The sequence below is a fragment of the Salvelinus namaycush genome, chromosome 28 (genome assembly GCF_016432855.1).
Source record: "Salvelinus namaycush isolate Seneca chromosome 28, SaNama_1.0, whole genome shotgun sequence".
Classification (NCBI taxonomy): domain Eukaryota; kingdom Metazoa; phylum Chordata; class Actinopteri; order Salmoniformes; family Salmonidae; genus Salvelinus; species Salvelinus namaycush.
In genome coordinates, this window is record NC_052334.1 from 41150058 (window position 1) to 41174645 (window position 24588).

At 44.4% G+C, this 24588-nt stretch overlaps 1 protein-coding gene across 1 annotated transcript in view; it reads right to left on the reverse strand.

Moving 5' to 3' along the window:
• Window positions 1-24588, reverse strand: part of LOC120023365 (MAM domain-containing glycosylphosphatidylinositol anchor protein 1-like) — a 246431-nt gene that overhangs the window by 71291 nt on the left and 150552 nt on the right. The window contains exons 10-11 of the mRNA XM_038967372.1: window positions 6417-6683; window positions 5799-5947 (exon numbers count right to left, since the gene is read on the reverse strand). Of these exons, the coding sequence (XP_038823300.1) occupies window positions 5799-5947; window positions 6417-6683 (416 nt within the window). The remainder of the gene's footprint in view (window positions 1-5798; window positions 5948-6416; window positions 6684-24588) is intronic.

Sequence of the window (24588 nt, forward strand, 5' to 3'; positions counted from 1 at the left end):
GTTGGTCTGAAGGTGTCCCGTGAAAAGGCACAAATTGCGCTCCCAGAGGTAACATACCTGGGACACACTATCTCTCAGTGCAAGAAAACTCTGACGGTTGTCCGAAAATACACAATCCAGCGACTGCCAATTCCAACAACAATTAGAGGGGTTCAGAAAACACTGGTACTATTCGGTTATGTCCGCAGTCTTATACCGTCATTCTCATTAATGGCTGCACCATTAAATGCTTTGATGGTAGGGGGTGGAACCGGGTACCTTTCAGCCCAGGTGGACCGGAGCCCACACTGTCCTACTAGTGACTGACACAGCAGTGAAGGTGTCGGGAGGAAGACCTGGATCCACGTGTCCCAGGTGATAGCTGCACCAACACCTACTGACTTGGGAGAGGCTAGAAGAGCAGGTCTTGATAGAGGAGGTGAGGATGGAAAAGGAGTGTAGATCACACTGTATATTATTATTATTAATATTATTATTATTAATAAGTGATTAAAGATTTAGTTCAAGTATAACTCTGACTTGTGTGATAAGTTTGTCTCTCCTCATTTGATAGTAAAGAAATTAACCACCACAGCAGTCTTGCACATGTTCTGTCTGGCGCTTGCATTCCCTTAGTTGTTGTTTTATGTATGCGTTCCAATCAAAGTAAGTGTCTTATTTTCTGTGTATCGTGTTGTTGTTTCTACTGTAGCATACGGTATCTATGTATGTATGTACACTACCGTTCAAAAGTTTGGGGTCACTTAGAAATGTCCTTGTTTTTGAAAGAAAAGCAATTTTTTTGTCCATTAAAATAACATCAAATTGATCCGAAATACAGTGTAGACATTGTTAATGTTGTAAATGACTATTGTAGCTGGAAATGGCTGATTTTTAATGGAATATCTACATAGATGTACAGAGGCCCATTATCAGCAACCATCACTCCTGTGTTCCAATGGCACGTTGTGTTAGCTAATCCAAGTTTATCATTTTAAAAGGCTAATTGATCATTAGAAAACCCTTTTGCAATTATGTTAGCACAGCTGAAAACTGTTCTGATTAAAGAAAATAAAACTGGTCTTCTTTAGGCTAGTTGAGTATCTGGAGCGTCAGCATTTGTGGGTTCGATAACAGGCTCAAAATGGCCAGAAACAAAGACCTTTCTTCTGAAACTCGTCATTATATTATTGTTCTGAGAAATCAAGGCTATTCCATGCGAGAAATTGCCAAGAAACTGAAGATCTCGTACAGCGCTGTGTACTACTCCCTTCACAGAACAGCGCAAACGGGCTCTAACCAGAATAGAAAGAGGAGTGGGAGGCCCCGGTGCACAACTGAGCAAGAGGACAAGAACATTAGTGTCTACTTTGAGAAACAGATGCCTCACAAGTCCTCAAATGGCAGCTTCATTAAATAGTACCCGCAAAACACCCGTCTCAACGTCAACAGTGAAGAGGCGACTCCGGGATGCTGGCCTTCTAGGCAGAGTTGCAAAGAAAAAGCCATATCTCAGACTGGCAAATAAAAATAAAAAATTAATATGGGCAAAATAACACAGACACTGGACAGAGGAACTCTACCTAGAAGGCCAGCATCCCGGAGTCGCCTCTTCACTGTTGACGTTGAGACTGGTGTTTTGAGGGTGCTATTTAATGAAACTGCCAGTTGAGGACTTGTAAGGCATCTGTTTCTCAAACTAGACACTCATCAAATCAATTCAAATGTTATTAGTCACATGCGCCGAATACAACAGGTGTAGAGCTTACAGTGAAATGCTTACTTATGAGCCCCTAACCAACAATGCAGTTTCAAAAATTACAGGTAAGAATAAGAGATAAAAGTAACAAGTAATTTAAGAGCAGCAGTGAAATGACAACAGCGAGACTATATACAGGGGGGTACCGATACAGAGTCAATGTGCGGGGGCACCGGTCATTTAAGGTAGTGTGTACATGTAGGTAGAGTTATTAATGTGACAATGCATAGATGACAACAGAGAGTAGCAGTGGTGTAAAGAGGGGGTGAGGGGGGGGGGGGGCACTGCAAATAGTCTGGGTAGCCATTTGACTAGATGTTCAGGAGTCTTATGGCTTGGGGATAGAAGCTGTTTAGAAGACTCTTGGACCTAGACTTGGCACTCCGGTACCGTTTGCCGTGCAGTAGCAGAGAGAACAGTCTATGACTACGGTGGTTGGAGTCTGACATCTTTTAGGGCCTTCCTCTGACACCGCCTGGTATAGAGGTGCTGGATGGCAAGAAGCTTGGCCCCAGTGATGTACTGGGCCGAAACACACTACCCTCTGTAGTGCCTTGTGGTCGGGTGGCCGAGCAATTGCCATACCAGGCAGTGATGCAACCAGTCAGGATGCTCTCGATGGTCCAGCTGTAGAACTTTTTGAGGATCTGAGGACCCATGCCAAACCTTTTCAGTCTCCTGAGGGGGAATAGGTTTTGTCGTGCCCTCTTCACGACTGTCTTGGTGTGTTCGGACCATGTTAGTTTGTTGCTGATGTGGATGCCAAGGAACTTGAAGCTCTCAACCTGCTCCCCTGCAGCCCTGTCGATGAGAATGGGGGTGCGCTCGGGCCTCTTTTCCCTGTTGTCCACAATCATCTCCTTTGTCTTGATCACGTTGAGGGAGAGGTTATTGTCCTGGCACCGCACAGCCAGGTCTCTGACCTCCTCCCTATAGGCTGTCTCGTCATTGTCGGTGATCAGGCCTACCGCTGTTGTGTCATCGGCAAATTTAATGATGGTGTTGGAGTTGTGCCTGGCCGTGCAGTCATGAGTGAACAGGGAGTACAGGAGGGGACTAAGCACACACCCCTGAGGGGCCCCTGTGTTGAGGATCAGCGTGGCGGATGTGTTGTTACCTACCCTTCCCACCTGGGAGCGGCCCGTCAGGAAGTCTAGGATCCAGTTGCAGAGGGAGGTGTTTAGTCCCAGGGTCCTTAGCTTATTGATGAGGGTTGAGGGCACTATGGTGTCGAACGCTGAGCTGTAGTCAATGAATAGCATTCTGACATAGGTGTTCCTTTTGTCCAGGTGGGAAAGGGCAGTGTGGAGTGCAATGGATATTGCATCATCTGTGGATCTGTTGGGGCGGTATGCAAATTGGAGTGGGTCTAGGGTTTCTGGGATGATGGTGTTGATGTGAGCCATGGCCAACCTTTCAAGGCACTTTAAGGCATTTGCCAGCTACGTGTGGTGCCATGTTTGTTGACATTATTCAATGCAATCTGGGTGTCATGTAAACATCTGTCAGACCAAATATGTTATAATGAGGTGAAGGTATGGTTCACTCATCTTTCAAGTAAACTTCCGGAAGTGAATGAAGGGAAGTGAATGATCGTAGACGACACACCCCTTCAACATGCAAACTGCTAACAGAAAAAAGTAATCTTGTCTCCTCTTCTTGTCTTTGGTTGACGCAAAAAAACAAATATGGTGGCGCGCACAAACTACCCATCATCGGATTACTTTAGATTTTTAGAAAGTATTTTACACAATTATTTCGAGCAATGTGAGCTCACCCGTGATGTGATGAATTGTAAATAGTTATTGCTATTAGCAAATTCATATTGTGGTTTCTCTCAGCCGAGAATTATCTAAATATGACGGCTTGTGTTACTTCAATCTTTCCTCAGTTAGCGCAAGGACAAATGTAGCCTACATTTTCTGGTTCGGATGATTGTGTTATGCTGTTGCTACTTCTGTGAATGTCTGAACACTGCATCCAAAAATTAACATGTCACATTCAGGACATAACTTTGTAGGACTGTGTTTGTGCAAAATGTTTCTGTGAAAAACAGTTTGGCTAGCTCAAATGCTGACTGTTGCGTCAATCGAAACTGGACGTTCTAATCACATTGGTTTGAGCGTACGCTGCAGGGACCACTGTAGAATGATCACACCCATTTGTTGGTATGTGTGAAAAGGTTAACGTTCTCTGAATGGTCTGAGAAAATGTCTTTAATTAGAACCATGAGGAAACTTTTAGGAAATTTACACTCAAGTACTGAAATTCCCAGCTAAGAAATATTCCCATTTCAGAACGTTGCGTGCTAGCTGGGTATCCTGCACCATTTCCAGAAGATTGTGGGAAGGTTGTGTGCAAAATAACCATAGGACAACCATGCTGTCACCATGCTCTAAGAAACATGTGGTTCTCAGAACATTATGTGCTAGCTGGGCATCAACAACAATGCATACTGTACACGTCCAAGCAGCAGAAGGAGTGTGCAAACTCATTCACGAAACTTATCCTACCAACTAGCATGCAAGATGCTAATTCCTGTGTCTCCCAGCAGATGCTTACTTAAGGAATGGGTTTTAAAGAGCATGGCGTTTAGCTTTCAGCTGCATAAAGCCAAGCTGACTAATCCAGCCCCCTAACTCCCTCTCTGGCCCCAATTGTGTGTTTGTGTGTGTGCGTTTATGTGAGAGAGTGTGCGTGCTTTTTTGCTTTGAATACTGCCGCTCTTGTATAATTCATCAAGATACTTCCTCTCTTCCCCTCTCCCTCTCTTTCCCTTTATTTCCCTCTCTTCCCCATATCCCTATTTACTTCTCTCTCTCTCTCTCTCTCCCTCTCTTCCCCCTCTCCCTTTCTCTTTCCTTCTCTTGCTGTGGGCCAAGGTTTCTATGAATAGCTGATTACATTGTTAACGGGGAAATTAGGAGGCTGTTGGCAAAAGTGAGAGAGAGAGTGAGAGAGAGTTGCTAAGGGGGAACATTGCAATGTCCTGTCAACTGCCACACCTGAAATTTACAATTTTGCCCAATGGAAGAAGAAAGTGAGTGGTCAAACAAACGTTTCACGTGCATGTTCAGAGTGTTTGTACCGATGGAGTACTTTAGACCGCTAGGCTACGTTGTATCATTGATGGAAGACAACTTCAGGCCATTCCCAGTGAACAAACAACCACCACACAACGTTGCCTCAATGCCTTACACCGATGCTTAGAAAGACCACCTCAGGGCCGAGACATGAAAGCCGTATTCATGATTCACAACGCAAAAACGCATCCAGGTAAGTTGACTGAGAACACATTCTCATTTACAGCAACGACCTGGGGAATAGTTAAATGGGTGAGGAATGAGCCAATTGGAAGATGCAGATTATTACAGTAGGTGGCCAGGTTGGGAAGTTAACCAGGACACCAGGGTTAACACCCCTACTCTTACGATAAGTGCCATGGGATCTTTAGTGACCACAGATAGGACCCGTTTAACATCCCAATCCCAAAGACCGCACCCTACACAGGGCAATGTTTTTTACAGAAGAGGAAAGAGTGCCTCCTACTGGCCCTCAAAACCCACTTCCAGCTGTAGCTGGTCTCCCATCCAGGATCAACCCTGCTTATTAACTTCAAAGGCAAGTCATTAGTGGAATGCAGGGTGGTATGCTGCTGGCTAATAATGAATTGTGGGGCTGAACACATCTGCATATTTTTGCTACACAACTATGCAGGATTGCCATTTTGCATAGCTACATAGGTATAGATTTTGCAACACATGCAATGTCATGACGCATTACCTTCAAGACAGGAAATACATTAACGCATAATACATTTAAGATTACATTTACATATAGGCCTAAACACTCTCAGATGTGTTTCCCATATTCCAACAACCAATAGTGAGGGGGGGTCATTTTTCATCACAGGCTTTAAGAGAAAGGGAGAAAGGAGAATAAAGGAAGGAGATGGGGAACATGAAGGGAGGATAGAGAGGAAGAGTAGATAAAAGGAAAGGAGAATATTCAAAACCCTGTGCACATCCCGAGTGAGTGAGTGTCTGTGTGAGTGACTCACATTGCGAACGTTGACCCAGTAGCCAATGATCCGGTCTGTAGCCGCGGGCTCTCTCTGGGTCCACTGGAGGTTGTAGGAGAAGTTGTTGCCCTTCAGATTGCGGATGGGGTTGGGCGTGTCAAAGTAGAACTCAGCGTTGTATGGACGGGCTACAGTGTTGGGGGAGGGAGAGGTGAGGGAGGGAGAGAGGGGGAAGGAGAGAGGGGGGAGAGTTAGTTGGTTGGTTGGTTTGATACTTTTATCTATTGCGTATCAGAAGGTCAGATTAAGTCCATTAGTAAAAGTTGTCAAACTTTACATGTACTTAATTTTCAGCCCTATATTTTACACAAAGCGAAACTCTCTTGTGTAGGTGTAGCCATAACCATATGGCTGCTCCCACCTATCCAGCCTTTTTTCTAACCTGTCAACACCAAAGAAGTCAAGTCAAGGTGCTAATGTATGAAATGAAACCAGGAAACAAGGTAAAAATCCATTTCCAGTAACCTGGGACAATTCCATTTCAATTTAGCCCATTCAGGAAGTATACGGAAATTCCAATTTACATCCCGAATCGACTGAATTTAAATGGAATTAACCACAACCCCACCAGAAACTCCAGCAGCTTCTGGTACTCACATGAGATGTTGAAGGTGCAGGTAGAAGAGCCAACGCCGTTGCTGACACGGCACTTGTACGTGCCGTTGTTGCTGGGGTCCAGTTTGAATTTCAGCTGCGGGTTCTCTTGTGGGTTTGGGGTCAGGGAGGTCAGGGGCTCGCCGTTTCGCGTCCAGCGGATGCTGGCCACGCGTGGCGGGTTGGACTTCTGAATGATGCAGCGCAGGGTTACAAACTGGTAGTTGGGCAAGCGTACGTCCTGGAAAACCGGGTCCAGGACTGGAGCATCTGAGTGTAGGGAGGAAAAATGGTGTTAATGATTTGGTTATGTATGCGTTATAAACGTGTTATGATCTCCTTATGTAGGTACCCTTCAAATAAAGTGTCCCCACATAGTCTAGTAGTAGAAGCAGCTCCTCTCCTAGGTTTAAAGGAGAGAAATATCAATATTGGAAGAGAGGGAGGGAGAGATGTTTAATGATAATAAACACATTTTGTGGGCTAAAACCCCAGCCTCACAGCAGTGCACTGTAACAGAAAACTGTACATTATACAAAGTAATTGTTGACATGATCAACAGTAAAATACTCTGAAACATTTTACTGCAGCATACTGGTTTAAATGATGGTGCATTGTGGTAAAATGTTGTGGGCTGGGGAAAGAATTGCAGTATTTTCATTGGTACTGTAATTCCACCCCACAGAATATAGTTCCTTACAGTAATTTTGAAGCGCCAAAAACGTTTTGACCACTAGTGGGTACATGTTATTGTTGTTTCTGGCTTATTAACATATTTTGAGGCCTGCCTTGAAAAATGCTCTATTTGTTGCACCCGTGAGTAAGAATGCTGTACAAATTTAACTCATATGTCATTATGGTGCCCCATCAATTGAAAATGTGCAGAGAACAGAGTGTCAGCAAGTCTTAAACTTTAAATGTGACCTGTTTCAGGAAACTAGGCATATGTTGCGGGTCACTAATTCACAGGAGAGCCGTTTGAACGGAAACTGTTTTGGCAGAAATGCCTTCTCAAACATGAACTTTCATGTGCCTTAATAACAAACTTGTATGCCATCTGTAAATATTAATAAATTGTTAAATTACGAGCCTAGTTGGTTACGCCACAGAAAAAGTCAGCAACCTTCCCACTAGCCATGATTGGCTGAGATAATGAGTGGGCTGGACATGCAGAGAGATGAGTTTGGATTGGTCTGCCATATAGCACACTTGTGTCTATTTGAGCTGGTCAGTATGTGTAGGATAATCCTGTCTAACGCGGCTTTTTTATGTATTGCTTATTGAAACTTAACAAAAGACTCCAGTATGCAAGTATCCATTTCAATAGAACGTCACCGCAACAACTGTTTCAGAGCACTCTAGTCTGAGTGTACCAGAGCGCAGAATAACTGATGAATTTATATATGGGTAAGAGTCTAGCTACAGTTTCAGATATTATATGTTTCTAATGTTGTCAGAAAGTTGTTTTCATAGCAAGTTAAATCTTACTGTTAGCTAACGTTTATGGTCTGTGTGTAGTAATGGTCTCAGAATGCCATTTCGTATTGCTAGTTATAGCTATCAAGGCACAAGGAGAGACCCAGATGCAGACACAGGAGGCAGATGGTTGGAGTCTTACAATGTTTAATAATCCAAAGGGGTAGGCAAGAGAAATGGTCGTGGACAGGCAAAAAGGTCAAAACCAGAACAGATTCCAGGAGGTACAGAGTAGCAGACAGGCTTGTGGTCAAGGCAGGCAGAATGGTCAGGCAGGCGGGTACTGGTCAGGCAGGCGGGTACAGAGTCCAGAAACAGGCAAGGGTCAAAACCGGGAGGGCTAGAAAAAGGAGAATATCAAAAGGAGTATGGGGAAAAAAACACTGGTTGACTTAACTAAACATACAAGACAAACTGGCACAGAGAGACAGGAAACACAGGGATAAATACACTGGGGAAAATAAGCGACACATGGAGGGGGTGGAGACAAATCACAGGAACAGGTGAAACAGATCAGGGCGTGACAATAGCCTAATGTTAGCTAGCTAACCAGCTAACATTGAACCTATTTTGTTAACTTTAACTAGCTATGACAATCGGTTTGTATTGCTAGTACTCTATGGATTAGGATTATGGTTCATTGTTTTGCTAAACAAAAGACTCCACTTTGCCAGATGATTCCATGACCCATCAAGGTAGCCAGGTGTGTCTGACAGTGACTACGGCTATTTATTGTATAATATTTGTATCTGGAATTTGTCTTTCAGCATTAGTAGAACGCACCTGACACTCCTCCACCAGTCATACAAGGAGAATGGTCTAATGCCTCCCATCAAAAAGAGAACTGGGCCAACCAAGCACAGGTTACACCTGAAGCATGAGGACTTGTGGTGAAATTCATCAAATCACATGCGCCGAATACAACAGGTGTAGACCTTACATGCTTACCTTCAAACCCTTAACCAACAGTGCAGTTCAAGAAAAGTTAAGAAAATATTAACCAAATAAACAAAAGTAAAAAATTCTAAAAACAAACTGTCACGTTCGTCATAAGGAGTAGACCAAGATGCAGCGTGGTATGTTTCCATCCTTTATTATGGCATAGAAAACTTCAACGAACAAAACAACCAAACGAACCGTGAAGCTAAATAATAATGCTCACACATAGACAAGAGCCCAAAATGGGAAAATGGCTACCTAAATATGATCCCCAATCAGAGACAATGATAAACAGCTGTTAAACAAATGGTTAGCGGGAAGATGCTATTCGGACACTTCTGTCCTGCAAAATTATGATTATGATTCCTATTTATTCCTCACGCTGTTACTAGGCTAATCGTCACGCAATCCCTTCTCAAAGCAAGGATATGAGTCGAGAAATGTAACTATTTTCCACAAAAGTACGTAATGTCATGATTCCAAAGCTATATAATATTACAGATATCAAGTTTATTATCTCACATCTTGGAAAAGATTTGTAATGTTATACTTCCTGCTGATGTTGGGTTTTTGAGCTGGTTCCCAATTCACTCTTTGAGGGAGAGGTCTCCTTGTCCCAGAATCGCTCAGACTGTACCGCATGGCCCCTAGACGTAGCATGGGCAACGTACACAATGGGAGTTAATACGATTCCAATGTAATTTCCCATCTCCTCAAAAGTATCTCTGGCTCTGCTCAATGAATAAAGAAACATGAGAGAGGAGTTAGCTGTTAGCTACTTTTGGTCACTCTAAACTATGACAAAAATCAAGGAAAATATAAAATAAATTAAAATTCTCGTCTTAAATTTTACGAGGTTTAAGCACTTCTGACACCATGTTATTATCTTAGATATGACTGTGCTGCGCAGCAGAGCACAAGCAAATGGCTCAGCTTCAAAATGTTAGTGATCAATTTAGTGTTACCCGAGCCTGACCCGTACCCTACTCATTGATGAAAAAAACAGGCCCTTCCCGGCCCTAACCCAATGTATAATGTCGGGGCCCATTGGGCTTGGCTCGGGTAGCAGAGCTCTAAGGCAGCAGGCAGCTGAGTGAGTGAGAGGAGAGCAGCGCCAGCACACGCGCACGCCATGACAATTGATGTAAAGAACAGTGAACTAACTAGCTAGCGACATACTTCTCCCTCATGTGGCAAGTCCTCTCTTGCTGTGAAATAAACATTGGGATAGTTTTCAAGCGTTCTGGGCGGGTTTTTAGTGGCGCAGCTGAGAGCCGAGTGAATTGAATCACACAGGGTTGTGACACCTAACAATACTGTGTCCTGGTGTGTTTGCTGTTCATGCTCTGCCCCATTGAGTAGACTGTATTTGGCTCCCGAGTGGCGCAGTGGTCTAAGGCACTGCATCTCAGTGCTAGAGGCGTCACTACAGACCCTGGTTCAATTCCAGGCTGTATCACAACCAGCCGTGATTGGGAGTCCCATAGGGCGGCACACAATTCGCCCATCGTCGTCCGGCTTAGGGGTAGGCTGTCATTGTAAATAAGACTCTGTTCTAAACTGACTACCCTAGTTAATTAAAGGTTAAATAAATAAAATAAAATAAAAATAATGCTGACATCTAGATGGCTACCAATAGCCTATTTGTTATTTTTGTAGGCTGATATCCTACATTAAATATTGGCCACGCTACAGCTTGCAATGGGGAAATCGGCCCAGAAGCCAAAGAACCGTGTATTGGACTCAGCCCGGAATCAAAATGAATGACTGCCCAGAATCGGCCCGTTTCCGTCTACCGTAATTCAGCCGACTTTGCCCGCATCTTACCAGAATCCCCCCAGAACGGCCAGATGCAAATTTAAGTAAATGTATACAAAATTACCCGATATAGTAATTTAAAATATTACTATTATCCATTTTATGCATACAAATTATACCCATCATCCAAAAAAAAAGTTATGTCGGAGGAAACACCGTACACCTGGTGACCGAGTCAGCGTGCATGCGCCTGGCCCACCACATGAGTCGCTACTGCGCGATGGGACAAGGACATCCCGACCGGCAAAACCCTCACCTAACTCGAATGACGTTGGGCCAATTGTGCATTGCCTCATGGGTCTCCTGTTCGCGGCCGGCACGGGTCTCGAACCAGCATCTTTAGCAACGCAGTTTGCACTGCGATGCAGTGTCTTAGACCGTTGCGCCACTCAGGAGGCTCCATTCACAACGTTTTTAATCAATTGCCTTGAACAAAGTATCAAAATACTAAAATACTACACAGGTCTCTTAAAGAATACCTAATGTTAAATAGTATTTTTTGATCACAGAAACAATGAGAAAATATGGAAAAATAAATAATGAAATGTTAATATAAAGCAGCACGTGTAATCATTTGCCAGAGAGTAGCCCCAATCGGCCCAAGCCCCAGATAATACATTTGGGACAGATAACTCACACAGGAATCGGGCGAACCCCAAGCAATACATTCGGGCCAGATAACTCACACCGGAATCAGCCCGAGCTCAATCGTTGCATCCTAGCCATAAGTAATAGTGCCGAAGGTGGCCCAGACTCGGGCCAGATCCACTGTGCTAGCTGGGTTATGTGTCTGCGCTGAGTTTATTCTTTATGGCACTCAGAGGCTGCGGTACAGTGAAGCCTATCATCATAGCAATTTATATCTGTGTGATTTTTTCCCAGGTCGCACAGCAAGATGTTTACGAGCAATTTAGAGCAAAGCAAAATGGCTTCGGACAACTTGAGCTAGCTATCTAGCTAGCTTGCAGACATTAGCCAGCTAGCTAGCTAGGTTAGCTAAGGACACACGCAGTAATTCAATGTTGGCTAGCAATAGAGATACTTACTGTTGAAGTCGGAAGTTTACATAAACTTAGGTAGGAGTCATTAAAACTCATTTTTCAACCACTCCACAAATTTCTTGTGAACAAACTATAGTTTAGGCAACACGACACAAGTGTGCACGACACAAGTCATTTTTCCAACAATTGTTTACAGACAGCTTATTTCACTTATAATTCACTGTATCACAATTCCAGTGGGTCAGAAGTTACCATACACCATTGACTGATTACAAAAAATGATGTCATGGCTTTAGAAGCTCCTGATAGGCTAATTTACATCATTTGAGTCAATTGGAGGTGTACCTGTGGATGTATTTCAAGGCCTACCTTCAAACTCAGTGCCTCTTTGCTAGACATCATGGAAAAATAAAAATAAATCAGCCAAGACCTCAGAAAAAAAATTGTAGACTTCCACAAGTCTGCTTCATCCTTGGGAGCAATTTCCAAACGCCTAAAGGTACCACGTCCATCTGTACAAACAATAATACGCAAGTATAAACACCATGGGACCACACAGCCGTCATACCGCTCAGGAAGGAGACGTGTTCTGTCTCCTAGAGATTAACATACTGTGGTGCGAAAAGTGCAATTCAATCCCAGAACAACAGCAAATTACCTTGTGAAGATCCTGGAGGAAACAGGTACAAAAGTATCTATATCCACAGTAAAACGAGTCCTATATCGACATAACCTGAAAGGCCGCTCAGCAAGGAAGAAGCCACTCCTCCAAACCTGCCATAAAAAAGCCAGACTACGGTTTGCAATGTCCTCTGGTCTGATGAAATAAAAATAGAACTGTTTGGCCATAATGACCATCGTTATGTTTGGAGGAAAAAGGGGGAGGCTTGCAAGCCGAAGAACACCATCCCAACCGTGAAGCACGGGGGTGGCAGCATCATGTTGTGGGTGTGCCTGCTGTAGAAGGGACTAGTGCACTTCACAAAATAGATTGCATCACGAGGAAGGAAAATTGTGGATATATTGAAGCAACATCTCAAGACATCAGTCAGGAAGTTAAAGCTTGGTAACAAATGGGTCTTCTAAATTGACAATGACCAAGCACACTTCCAAAGTTTTGGCAAAATGGCTTAAGGACAACAAAGTCAAGGTATTGGAGTGGCCATCACAAAGCCATGAACTCCATCCCATAGAAAATTTGTGGGCAGAACTGAAAAAGCTTGTGCGAGCAAGGAGGCCTACAAACCTGACTCAGTTACACCAGCTCTGTCAGGAGGAATGGGGCAAAATGGACCCAATTTATTGTGGGAAGCTTGTGGAAGGCTACCAAAATTATTTGACCCAAATAATGAATCTACCGTAGGCATAAGCAATTACTTTATAGAAATACAGTAGAGTCAGTTCATTACAGTAATTTTCAGCATTTTACCCATAATGCATTGCAGTATACAGCATTAATGCTGTAAAACACATGTATGGTATTTTACTGTGAAATTACAGAAAAGTCTTATAGTGTTTAGGTTCTGTTTCAAGGCAGGGCACCTTCAACTATTGGGAGAAGGAGCGGAGCAGACCCAACTGTCGGGAGAAGGAGGGGAAACAAGGAAAATCATTCATGCCCTCTGAAAACTGGTTATAACTACAGGGGACTCTGGACCGTAGTTCGTCGCCGGAGGAACCAGACTGTGGATCGTCGCGGACTCTGGACCGTAGATCGTCGTCGCGGACTCCGGACTGGGAACCGTCGCTGGAGGCTCCGGACTGGGGACCGTCGCTGGAGGCTCCGGACTGGGGACCGTCGCTGGAGGCTCCGGACTGGGGACCGTCGCTGCAGGCTCCGGACTAGGGACCGTCGCTGCAGGCTCCGGACCTCGCAGGAGGCTCTCGACCGGTAACCCCCGCTGAAGGCTCTAGGCTGCAGACCGTCGCTGAAGGCTCTGGACTGCAGACCGTACCTGGAGGCTCTGGACTGCAGACCGTCCCTGGAGGCTTCATGCCATGGATCTTCACTGGAGGCTTTGTGCCATGGATCATCACTGCAGGATTCATGCCATGGATCATCACTGCAGGCTCCGGGCCATGGATCATCACTGCAGGCTCCGGGCCATGGATCATCACTGCAGGCTTCATGCCATGGATCATCACTGCAGGCTCCGGGCCATGGATCATCACTGGAGGCTTCGGGCCATGGATCATCACTGGAGGCTTCGTGCCATGGATCATCACTGGAGGCTTCGTGCCATGGATCATCACTGGAGGCTTCGGGCCATGGATCACCACTGGAGGCTTCGGGCCATGGATCATCACTGGAGGCTCCGGGCCATGGATCATCACTGGAGGCTTCGTGCCATGGATCATCACTGGAGGCTCCGGGCCATGGATCATCACTGGAGGCTTCGTGCCATGGATCATCACTGGAGGCTTCGTGCCATGAATCATCACTGGAGGCTTCGGGCCATGGATCACCACTGGAGGCCGGGTGCGTAGAGCTGGCACAGGACGCACCGGGCTGGAGAGACGCACTGGAGGCCTGGTGCGTGGAGCTGGCACAGGGCTTACCAGGCTGGGCAGACGCAAAGGAGACCGGGTGTGTGGAGCTGGCACAGGATATACTGGGCCGTGGAGATGAACCGGAGGTCTGGAGCGCAGAGCTGGCACAACCCATCCTGGCTGGATGGTCACCCTAGCCCGGCAACTGCGGGGCGCTGGCACAGGACGCACTGGGCTGTGAAGGCGCACCGGAGACACAGGCATGGTGCCTGAAGGGTCACACGCTCCTCAAAGCGTCTTGCTCCAGACTACAACCCCTCCAAACAATTTTGTCCCTCTCCAATACCAACCACTCCTCGCTCAAACGGTCCAAGAATTCCTCCTCGGTCTCGGACTCACCCCTCAGCACCGACGCCCACGTCATCTGCCCCCCCCCCCCAAAAAAAAATGTTTTGGGGCTGCCTCTCGGGTTTCCGTCGTGTCCTCTCCTCCTGACCACGCTGCTTGGTCCGTTTGTGGTGGGATCTTCTGTTACGTCCGTCGTTAGATGAATGAGACCAAAGCGCAGCGCGGAAAGTGTTCATGATTTTTAATACTGAACTCCGACAAAACAACAAAATACAAAACTGAACGTAACGTTCTGCAGGCCTAGACAGCAACTATGCAAAAACAAGATCCCACAACTGAAGGTGGGAAAAAGGGCTGCCTAAGTATGATCCCCAATCAGAGACAATGATAAACAGCTGCCTCTGATTGGGAACCATACTAGGCCAACAAAGAAATATAAACATTGATTTGTCCACCCAAGTCACACCCTGACCTAACCAAATAGAGAATAAAAAAGGCTCTCTAAGGTCAGGGCGTGACAGCGTCTAATCCTGAATGCTGATTGGTTAAAACTGCATTCCAGTCGGTGTCTATTCCACAAGTTGCCACTGGCTAAATCTATGACGTTAAAATACCTATTTACTCTGTTCCATCTGACTGTACAATCCACTGTCTCATCAGCCCAGCCAGGCCATTTATACACTTGATCTCCACTACAAAAAGCATCTTGACATTATCTCACATTTCTTTTAGAATAACCATTTAGTTTTCAAAAGCAGAGATTTGTATAAACCTTGCTGTCTGTCTCTCCGACATTTGCAACATTGTTTCAATATACGTCAGGACTACCGGGCATGATGACTCCTTGCTGTCCCCAGTCCACCTGGCCTTGCTGCTATTCCAGTTTCAACTGTTCTGCCTGCGGTTATTGAACCCCTACCTGTCCCAGACCTGCTGTTTTCAACTCTTAATGATCGGCTATGAAAAGCCAACTGACATTTATTCCTGATTATTATTTGACCATGCTTGTCACTTATGAACATTTTGAACATCTTGGCCATGTTCTGTTATAATCTCCACCCGGCACATCCAGAAGAGGACTGGCCACCCCTCATAGCCTGGTTCCTCTCTAGGTTTCTTCCTAGGTTTTGGCCTTTCTAGGGAGTTTTTCCTAGCCACCGTGCTTATACACCTGCATTGCTTGCTGTTTGGGGTTTTAGGCTGGGTTTCTGTACAGCACTTCGAGATATTAGCTGATGTACGAAGGGCTATATAAAATAAACTTGATTTGAAACTTGATTTGATTTGAATATTCAAATTTGATCTCCTGCTGTCGAATAGTAATGAACGTGTGTGGAGTCGGGACGAGACAGACAGGCAGGCAGTGTTTCTCAGCCAGTCGAAATCATGAATTAGCTGGCATCATTTCTATGGATATATACAAAAAAATGTCAATTGAAAATAGGTAGAACAAAACGCAGCTAATTTGCAGTCTTTCCAGCTTCAGTTCAAAGTGATTGTGTTACTGTAGCTGTGTTGTTGGCTAGCTCCGCTGAACAACATTTTCCTGACGAGTCAGCCCATTTTCTATGCCAGGTGAAATCGCGCCTCATTAGCTCATTGTTATGGCTGTATATAAAATGCCACTATAAAAAAGGTTAAACAAATGCAAATGCAGCTACTTTGCTGTTATTCTGCCTGCACTGTTTGACGTGACTATAAGTTAGCCGTAGATTGGCTAGCTAGCAAGCAAGGGATAAGAACGTTGCCAGCCAGTATGGCAATGGAACATTTAGAACGAACGACTGGGTCACGTCCATAGATACAGAACAAAAAGACTGAACGACTGGGTCATGTCCATAGATACAGAACAAAAAGACTGAATGACTGGGTCGCTTCTCTAGCAACCCTAGATTTGTGTCGGGACTATATCTTGTCCATTATTCATGCATAATGGACCAAATCATGAAAAACGAGCACTGTAGTTTTGAGTTCCACCAAGTGGGTGTGGAAGAGGCGAAACAATTGTTGCTATCTATAAAAAAGGACCTGGTACCGACAACCTGGATGGTGAATTGCTGAGGTTGGTAGCAGAATACATTGTGACTCATGTTTGCCACATCTTCAATTTAAGCCTAGAAGACTTGTGTGCCATCAGACATATAGCCCTTGGTTCAAAACAGACTTAACTGCCCTTGACCACCACAAAAACATCCTGTGGCGTACTGCACTAGCATCTGATAGACCCCGCGATATGCAACAGGAACCAATATACACAGTCAGCTAGGAAAGCAAAGGCTAGCTTTTTCAAATAGAAATTTGCATCCTGCAGTACTAATTCCAAAAGGTTTTGGGACACTGTAAAGTCCATGGAGAATAAGAGCACCTCCTCTCAGCTGCCCACTGCACTGAGGCTAGGAAACATTGTCACCATCGATAAATCCACGATAATCGAGAATTTCAATAAGCATTTCTCTACTGCTGGCCATGCTTTCCACCTGGCTTCTGCACCCCCTGCAGCAACTGGCCCAAGCCCCCCCCCCCCCCCCCCCCCCCCCCCCCCCCCCCGCTTCTCCTTCACCCAGTCCAGACAGCTGATGTTCAGCTGAAAGAGCTGCAAAATATGGATCCCTGCAAATCAGCTGGGTTAGACAATCTGGACACTCTCTTCCTAAAATGATCCACCACCATTGTTGCAACCCCTATTACTAGTCTGTTCAACCTCTCTTTCGTATCATCTGAGATTCCCAAACATTGGAAAGCGGCCGCGGTCATCCCCCTCTTCAAAGGGGGAGACACTCTGTTACCAAACTGTTAAAGACCTATATCCATCCTACCATGTCCTTCTAAAGTCTTCGAAAGCCAAGTGAACAAACAGATCACCGACCATTTCGAATCCCACCGTACCTTCTCCGCTGGTCACGGGTGCATCTCAGCCACGCTCAAGGTCCTAAACGATATCATAACCAACATCGATAAAATACAGTACTGTGCAGCCGTCTTCATCGACCTGGCCAAGGCTTTTGACTCTGTCAATCACCACATTCTTATCGGCAGACTGCCTCGCCTGGTTCACTAACTACTTCTCAGATAGAGTTCAGTGTGTCAAATCGAAGGGCCTGTTGTCCGGACCTCTGGCAGTCTCTATGGGGGTGCCACAGAGTTCAATTATCGGGCCGACTCTTTTCTCTGTATATATCAATGATGTCGCCCTTGCTGCGGGTGAATCTTTGACCCACCTCTACGCAGACGACACCATTCTGTATACATCTGGCCCTTCTTTGGACACTGTGTTAACAAACCTCCAGACGAGCTTCAATGCCATACAACACTCCTTCCGTGGCCTCCAACTGCCCTTAAATGCTAGTAAAACTAAATGCATGCTCTTCCACCGATCGCTGCCCACACCCGCCCGCCCGACTAGCATCACTACTCTGGACGGTTTTGACTTAGAATATGTGGACAACTATAAATACTTAGGTGTCTGGCTAGACTGTGAACTCTCCTTCCAGACTCATATTAAGTATCTCCAATCCAAAATTAAATCTAGAATCAGCTTCCTATTTCGCAAAAAAGCCTTCTTCACTCATGCTACCAAACACACCCTCGTAAAACTGACTATCGTACCGATCCTTGACTTCGCCGATGTCATTTACAAAATAGCCTCCAACACTCTACTCAGCAAATTGGATCCAGTCGTTCACAGTGCCATCCGTTTTGTCACCAAAGCCCCATATACTACCCACCATTGAGACCTGTATGCTCTCGTTGGCTGGTCCACGCTACATATTCGTCGCCAAACCCACTGGCTCCAGGTCATCTATAAGTCTTTGCTAGGTAAAGCTCCGCCTTATCTCAGCTCACTGGTCACCATAGCAACACCCACCCGTAACACGCGCTCCAGCAGGTATATTTCACAGGTCATCCCCAAAGCCAACACCTCTTTTGGCCACCTTTCCTTCCAGTTCTCTGCTGCCAATGACTGGAACGAATTGCAAAAATCACTGAAGTTGGAGACTTATCTCCCTCACTAACTTTAAGCATCAGCTGTCAGAGCAGCTTACCGATCGCTGCAGCTGTACATAGCCAATCTGTAAATAGGCCATCCATCCAACTATTTCTACTTGCACATCCTCATCTGCACATATCACTCCAGTGTTAATTGCTAAATTGTAATTACTTCATTTGCACACACTGTATACACATTTTTCTATTGTGTTATTGACTGTACGTTTGTTTATCCCACGTGTAACTCTGTTGTTTTTGTCGCACTGCTTTGCTTCATCTTGGCCAGGTCGCAGCTGTAAATGAGAACTTGTTCTCAACTGGCCTACCTGGTTAAATAAAGGTGAAATAAATAAATAAAAACATGGAGGGGGGCAAAGGTCATTCCGCTACCCAAGAATAGCAGAGCACCCTTCAAACAGCCGACCAATCAGCCTGTTACAAGTGCTTAGCAAACTTTTGGAAAAAATGGTGTTTGATCAAATTCAAAGTTATTTTACAGAAAACAAATTGAGAACAGACTATCAGCATGCTTATAGGGAAGGGCACTCCACATGCTTGGCGCTGACACAAATGACTGATGATTGGCTGAAATAGTACGACGATTGTGGGAGCTGCCTTGTTAGACTTCAGTGCAGCTTTCGATGTCATTGATCATGACCTATTGCTGAAATAACATTGGCGTTTTGGATTTTCATGCTCTACCTTATTACGGATTGAGAGTTACCTATCTAATAGTGACACAGAGGGTTTTCATTAATGGAAGCCTCTCTCGTGCAAATTCATTTGAGTGTGGTGTACTGTAGGGCAGCCGGCTAGGGCCATTATTGTTTTTTTGTTTTTACTAATGACCTTCCACTGACCTTGAATAAAGCCTGTGTGTCTGTGTACTCTGACAACTCAACAGTATACACGTCTGCTGCAACAGTGAAATAAATAACTGACACCCTTAACATAGAGCTCCAGTCAGTTTTAGAATGGTAACTAGCAATAGGCTGGTGCTAAATACAGCATCTCAAAAACGAAAAGCACAATTGTTGGGACAAATCTAAACCTCATTTAGATGTATTATTGAATAATGTAGCGATTGAGCAAGTTGAGGGGACTAAAATGCTGGATGTAACCCTAGATAGTAAGCTGTCATGGTCAAATCATATGGACTCAATGGTTGCTAAAACGGGAAGAGGTCTGTCCATGATAGTGCGTTGCTCTGCCTTCTTGGCATCTCAGTCGACCAGACAGGTCTAACAGGCCCTAGTTTTGTCGCACCTGGACTACTGTCAAGCTGTGTGGTAATGTGCGGCAAAGAGGTACATAGGTCAAATGCAGTTAGTCCAGAACAAAGCAGCACGTATCACACTTAGATGTACACGAAGGGCAAGTGTCAGCAACATGCATGTCAGTCTCTCCTGGCTCAAAGATGAGGAGAGATTGACTGCATCACTATTGGGCTTTGTGCGAGGCTTTGATGTGTTGAAGGTACCGAACTGTCAAGCAGTTCCGACCCTCATTGGTACAACACAAGACATGCAACCCGAGGTCTCTTCACAGTCCCCAGATCCAGAACAGTATTACATAGAGCCATGACTACATGGAACTCTGCCACCCTAGGTTTCTCAAGCTAGCAATAAAACCATTTTTTTTTAACTGATAAAAGAACACATTACTGCACAAAGGGGACTGTGAAGCGACACAGCCATTTTATATATCTTGTATTGTAATTTGCACTGTACTGTGTATTAGACCTAGATATTGTGTGTATGTACTGATATGTAGGCTATGTGTGACATTTACAATATATGTAGTTCAGTCCTTGACTAATAATGTTTATTTATTATATTTTTATTTAACCTTTATTGAACTAGGCAAGTCAGTTAAGAACAAATTCTTATTTACAATGACGGCCTAGAGTTAAGATAATATTTTATGTATTTGTTTCTTGCACCCACTGTGAAATTTGGTGGAGGATCGGTGATGATCGGTGCTTCAGCCAGGCTGGAATCGGGAAGATTTGTCTTTGTGAAGGACGCATGAATCAAGCTACGTACAAGGTTGTCCTGGAAGAAAACCTGCTTCCTTCTGCTCTGACAATGTTCCCCAACTCTGAGGATTGGTTTTTCCAGCAGGACAATGCTCCATGCCACACAGCCAGGGCAATCAAGGTGTGGATGGAGGACCACCGGATCAAGACCCTGTCATGGCCAGGCCAATCTCCAGACCTGAACCCCATTGAAAACCTCTGGAATGTGATCAAGAGGAAGATGGATGGTCACAAGCCATCAAACAATGCCGAGCTGCACTGAATTTTTGCGCCAGGAGTGGCATAAAGTCACCCAACATCAATGTGAATGACTGGTGGAGAGCATGCCAAGACACATGAAAGCTGTGATTGAAAATCAGGGTTATTCCCCCAAATATTGATTTTGGAACTCTTCCTAAGTTAACACATTAGCACTGTGTTGTTTAAAAATGAATATGAACTTATTTTCTTTGCATTATTCGAGGTCTGACAACACTGCATATTTTTTATTATTTTCACCAGATGTCATTTTCTGCAAATAAATGCTCTGACAATATTTTTATTTGGAATTTGGGAGAAATGTTGTCTGTAGTTTATAGAATATAGAATTGTAATTTTACCCAAACAAGATACCTATAAATAGTAAAACCAGAGAAACTGATAATTTTGCAGGGGTCTTTACATTTTTTCCAGAGCTGTATATTGTATTTTATTTAACTAGGCAAGTCAGTTATTTACAATGACGGCCTACACCGGCCAAACCCAGACGACGCTGGGCCAATTGTGCGCCGCCCTATGGGACTTCCAATCACGGTCGGTTGTGATACAGCCTGGATTCGAACCAGAGTGGAAAGACAGACAGACAGATGGACAGACATGGAGGCAGACAGACACTCTCTCACAAACACAAACACAAATCCACACACAAACACACCCAGACATATCACTTAGTCCCCAGACATTTACAGTATGGTAGACAGGGTAGATTGGGTAGATTGATCTGCATTGAGTGCACGGGAGAAAATGTTGTGTGTGTGTGTGTAGTGAAAAGAGAAAGTGATGGAGGAAGATGGATGACGGAGAGAGTGTAGTGTTAGAGTGAATGAGAGAGAGAATGGAGATGATTGAGTCAGCTAGACGGAGCGAGGGAGGGAGGAAAAGCAAAAGGGACACAGAAGAGAGAGAGGTGACAAGGAAATAGACAAGAGTGAGAGAACGATAGAGGGAGACAAAGAGAGATGAGATGAGATGCTGCCTAATTGATGATGAGAATAGCAAAGAGGAACAACATCCATGTCACGGTAAGAGGAGCTAGAAAGAGAGGGAGGGCTAGGGAGTATAAAAGAAGGAAGAGGAGAAAAGGAGAGAAGTAGGGAGGAAGAGAGAAAGAGGGGGGTTCCCTTAATTATAGAGGAGCATCTTCCCCGGGTATCGATCAAAGATGCTAAATGAAGGGTACAAAAACAAACCCAATAAACAAATAAATACAAAGCAGGAGGGAAGGAGGGAGGGAGGAAAGGAAGGGGGAATCGTTGGTTTCCAAAGCACTGATTGCTCCCTGGCAAAGGGGTTCTGCAACTTCTACCTCACTCTCTCTTCCTCTCCCTGTTTTTCATTCTCTCCCTTCTCCCTCCTCTCCCTGGTTCTCTTTTCTCCTTCCATCTCTCTCTCTCTCCTTACCTCTCTTGATCACTAACTATCTTCTTCTCTCAGTTTCACTTTCTCTTCTTCTGTCTCTCTCTAATCCCTCTCTCTCTCTCTCGCTCCAATAAATCATTGAAGTGGACTGGTGTCGCCCTTCCGCCCCGCCTGCATTAGCCAGTCTTGTAAATCTAGCAGTATCTTTCTTAGGATGTGGACGGACAGTGGATGTGGGTTGTGAGGGTTTGGAATGACAGCTCCATGTCATAGTAGTCTTTACTGAAGCTAGCATGCATTACTGGCTAAGCTAGCTTCATTCGCTAAGCAAGCTAGTTTGGGCATATCCTTTACCATGAATCCCAAACAAACTTTAAGGCCCTATCCACAAGGCACTTGTGGAGATCTGAGAGGATTAGATATGTGTCTGCAACAACAACTCCATCTAGCCTATCCAGTGGCAATTTTAGCATGTAAATCTTGGTGGGACCAAAAAAAATAAAAATGTTTATATGCATGCCAGCAAAGTCACTACACAACACAAAACAATACATTAATTGAACAATAATGGTAATAAACAGTGCCCACAAACTGTTAGGGCCTACATAAAGCTGTCCCAACACCTTCCCACTGCTACACCTGGCTATCAGCGGAGCCTTGTCTGGCAGCAAAACAGTTCATTCAGACTCATTTACTGCCTTTTAAAAACATGGCTGACTTGCTTAAACAAATGTGGTTTCTACTGACAATTGAGATGTACAAACTATGGCATAAGGGGACTACAAGCAGATAAGAGGCAATCCGTAATTTCGATTAAGACATTAATGAGCGAGTTAGGACAGACGCAGTCAATATAACTATTTGTTCAGCACTTTTTAAATTTACAGTGACAGAACATGGGCCTTTCTTACAGTATTCTCCCTGTACACCACATCAGAACCGTAGGATAAATAAAGGGGGCATATAAGCTGACAATGAAAGCTCTTACAATATTCAATGATTACATTTTTCTAAAACAGGCTATAGGCTACATTTGCGCCACCAAGTCAGAACAGTAGGCTAAATTATGTGGGGAAAGGGACACAATTATTAGGGCGAGTCACATGGGCTACTAAAAGCTTACTACACAACATACACTTAGTATTACTTTCTTAGCTACAGTATACTGGTCATATCTCCCTGGCATATTACATCATTTATGCAGTAGCATACAAGACATTTTTGGACTCACCTTGTTGTGCTCACTTCAACAGGACAGTGGCGCAGGGGTCCTTCGTGGTCAAATTTTGTCATCAAACTTTGCCATCAAAGGCTGGCATTCTATGGATTAATGGTGCTTTCAAGACAACTGGGAACTCAGAAGAAAAGTTGAATGATGATGACGTCAGAGATCTCAAGGTCGAAGCTCGAGAAAGAGGCCCGAGTTCCCAACTTCAAAATGTATTTCCCAGTTCCCAGTTGTCTTGAACTCATTCAAGTCTGAGAGTTCCGAGTTTCCAGTTATTTTGAGCACGGCAGAAGTCATGCTGGATTGACAGCATGGCAAATGTCCTTTAAAGCTTGGAAAAGAGACCCTTAATCCCAGACTTGGACAACACACCCACTCCACTGAATAGCAGGAATTGATTGCTTTGCAATGCTTGAGGTTAGCCACTCATTTTATCTGAACCACTCATTGGGGAATTTGCGATTTCATCATTTGCGAATGTTTATGTCCAATGGCCGATGAGCCCCGATACGTATTATATATAATTTCTCTTCATTATTTCTCTTCATATGACAAGGAATGAAAAGGATTTGCCAGTAGATTGTTGACTTGATTCATGATGATGACTGCTATCTTGCCAGCTAAGATTTTGAAAGTATGATGTTGACATGATCAGTCCAATCAAAGCATTCACGGACAACCAATCCATCAAAAGTAGAAATGAGTTGCATTTTTGACAGGACCACATAGAGTTTCCTTTCTGTTTGGCCCTGACACAATTGAATAGTCCTCTGTTCCTTATTCTTCAGCGGCTAAGGGTATAGTTGGGTGGACATCAAGGGGGCCATACTGCACATCACATTTAATGGGAAATACAGGCAATGGAACAATGTTATTTTTAAGAATGGATGTAAAGGGATATTACACAAAGCAATGTGCGTTTCAGGGCTATTCTTTGAGCCTCTATGTTTCTCTATGGCCAGGATTGTATTGTTCGCCCCATCCACCGATTTATATGATCTTATTTCACAGTTTACACAATAACGCATTCTAAAGTGAACTGTATAGGATGGTGAGCAAAAGAGGACACAGTTCTTTTCAACAATGGCACAGCTCACATTGAAAACAAAACACACCGACACACCTTCAATGGCACCAATTTCAAAACTGTAAAGTGGGAAGGTGTATTTTCATGAGCGTCAAGCAACATCACATACTATACAGTTAATGAATAGGCTCTCTGGCTTGCCTTTG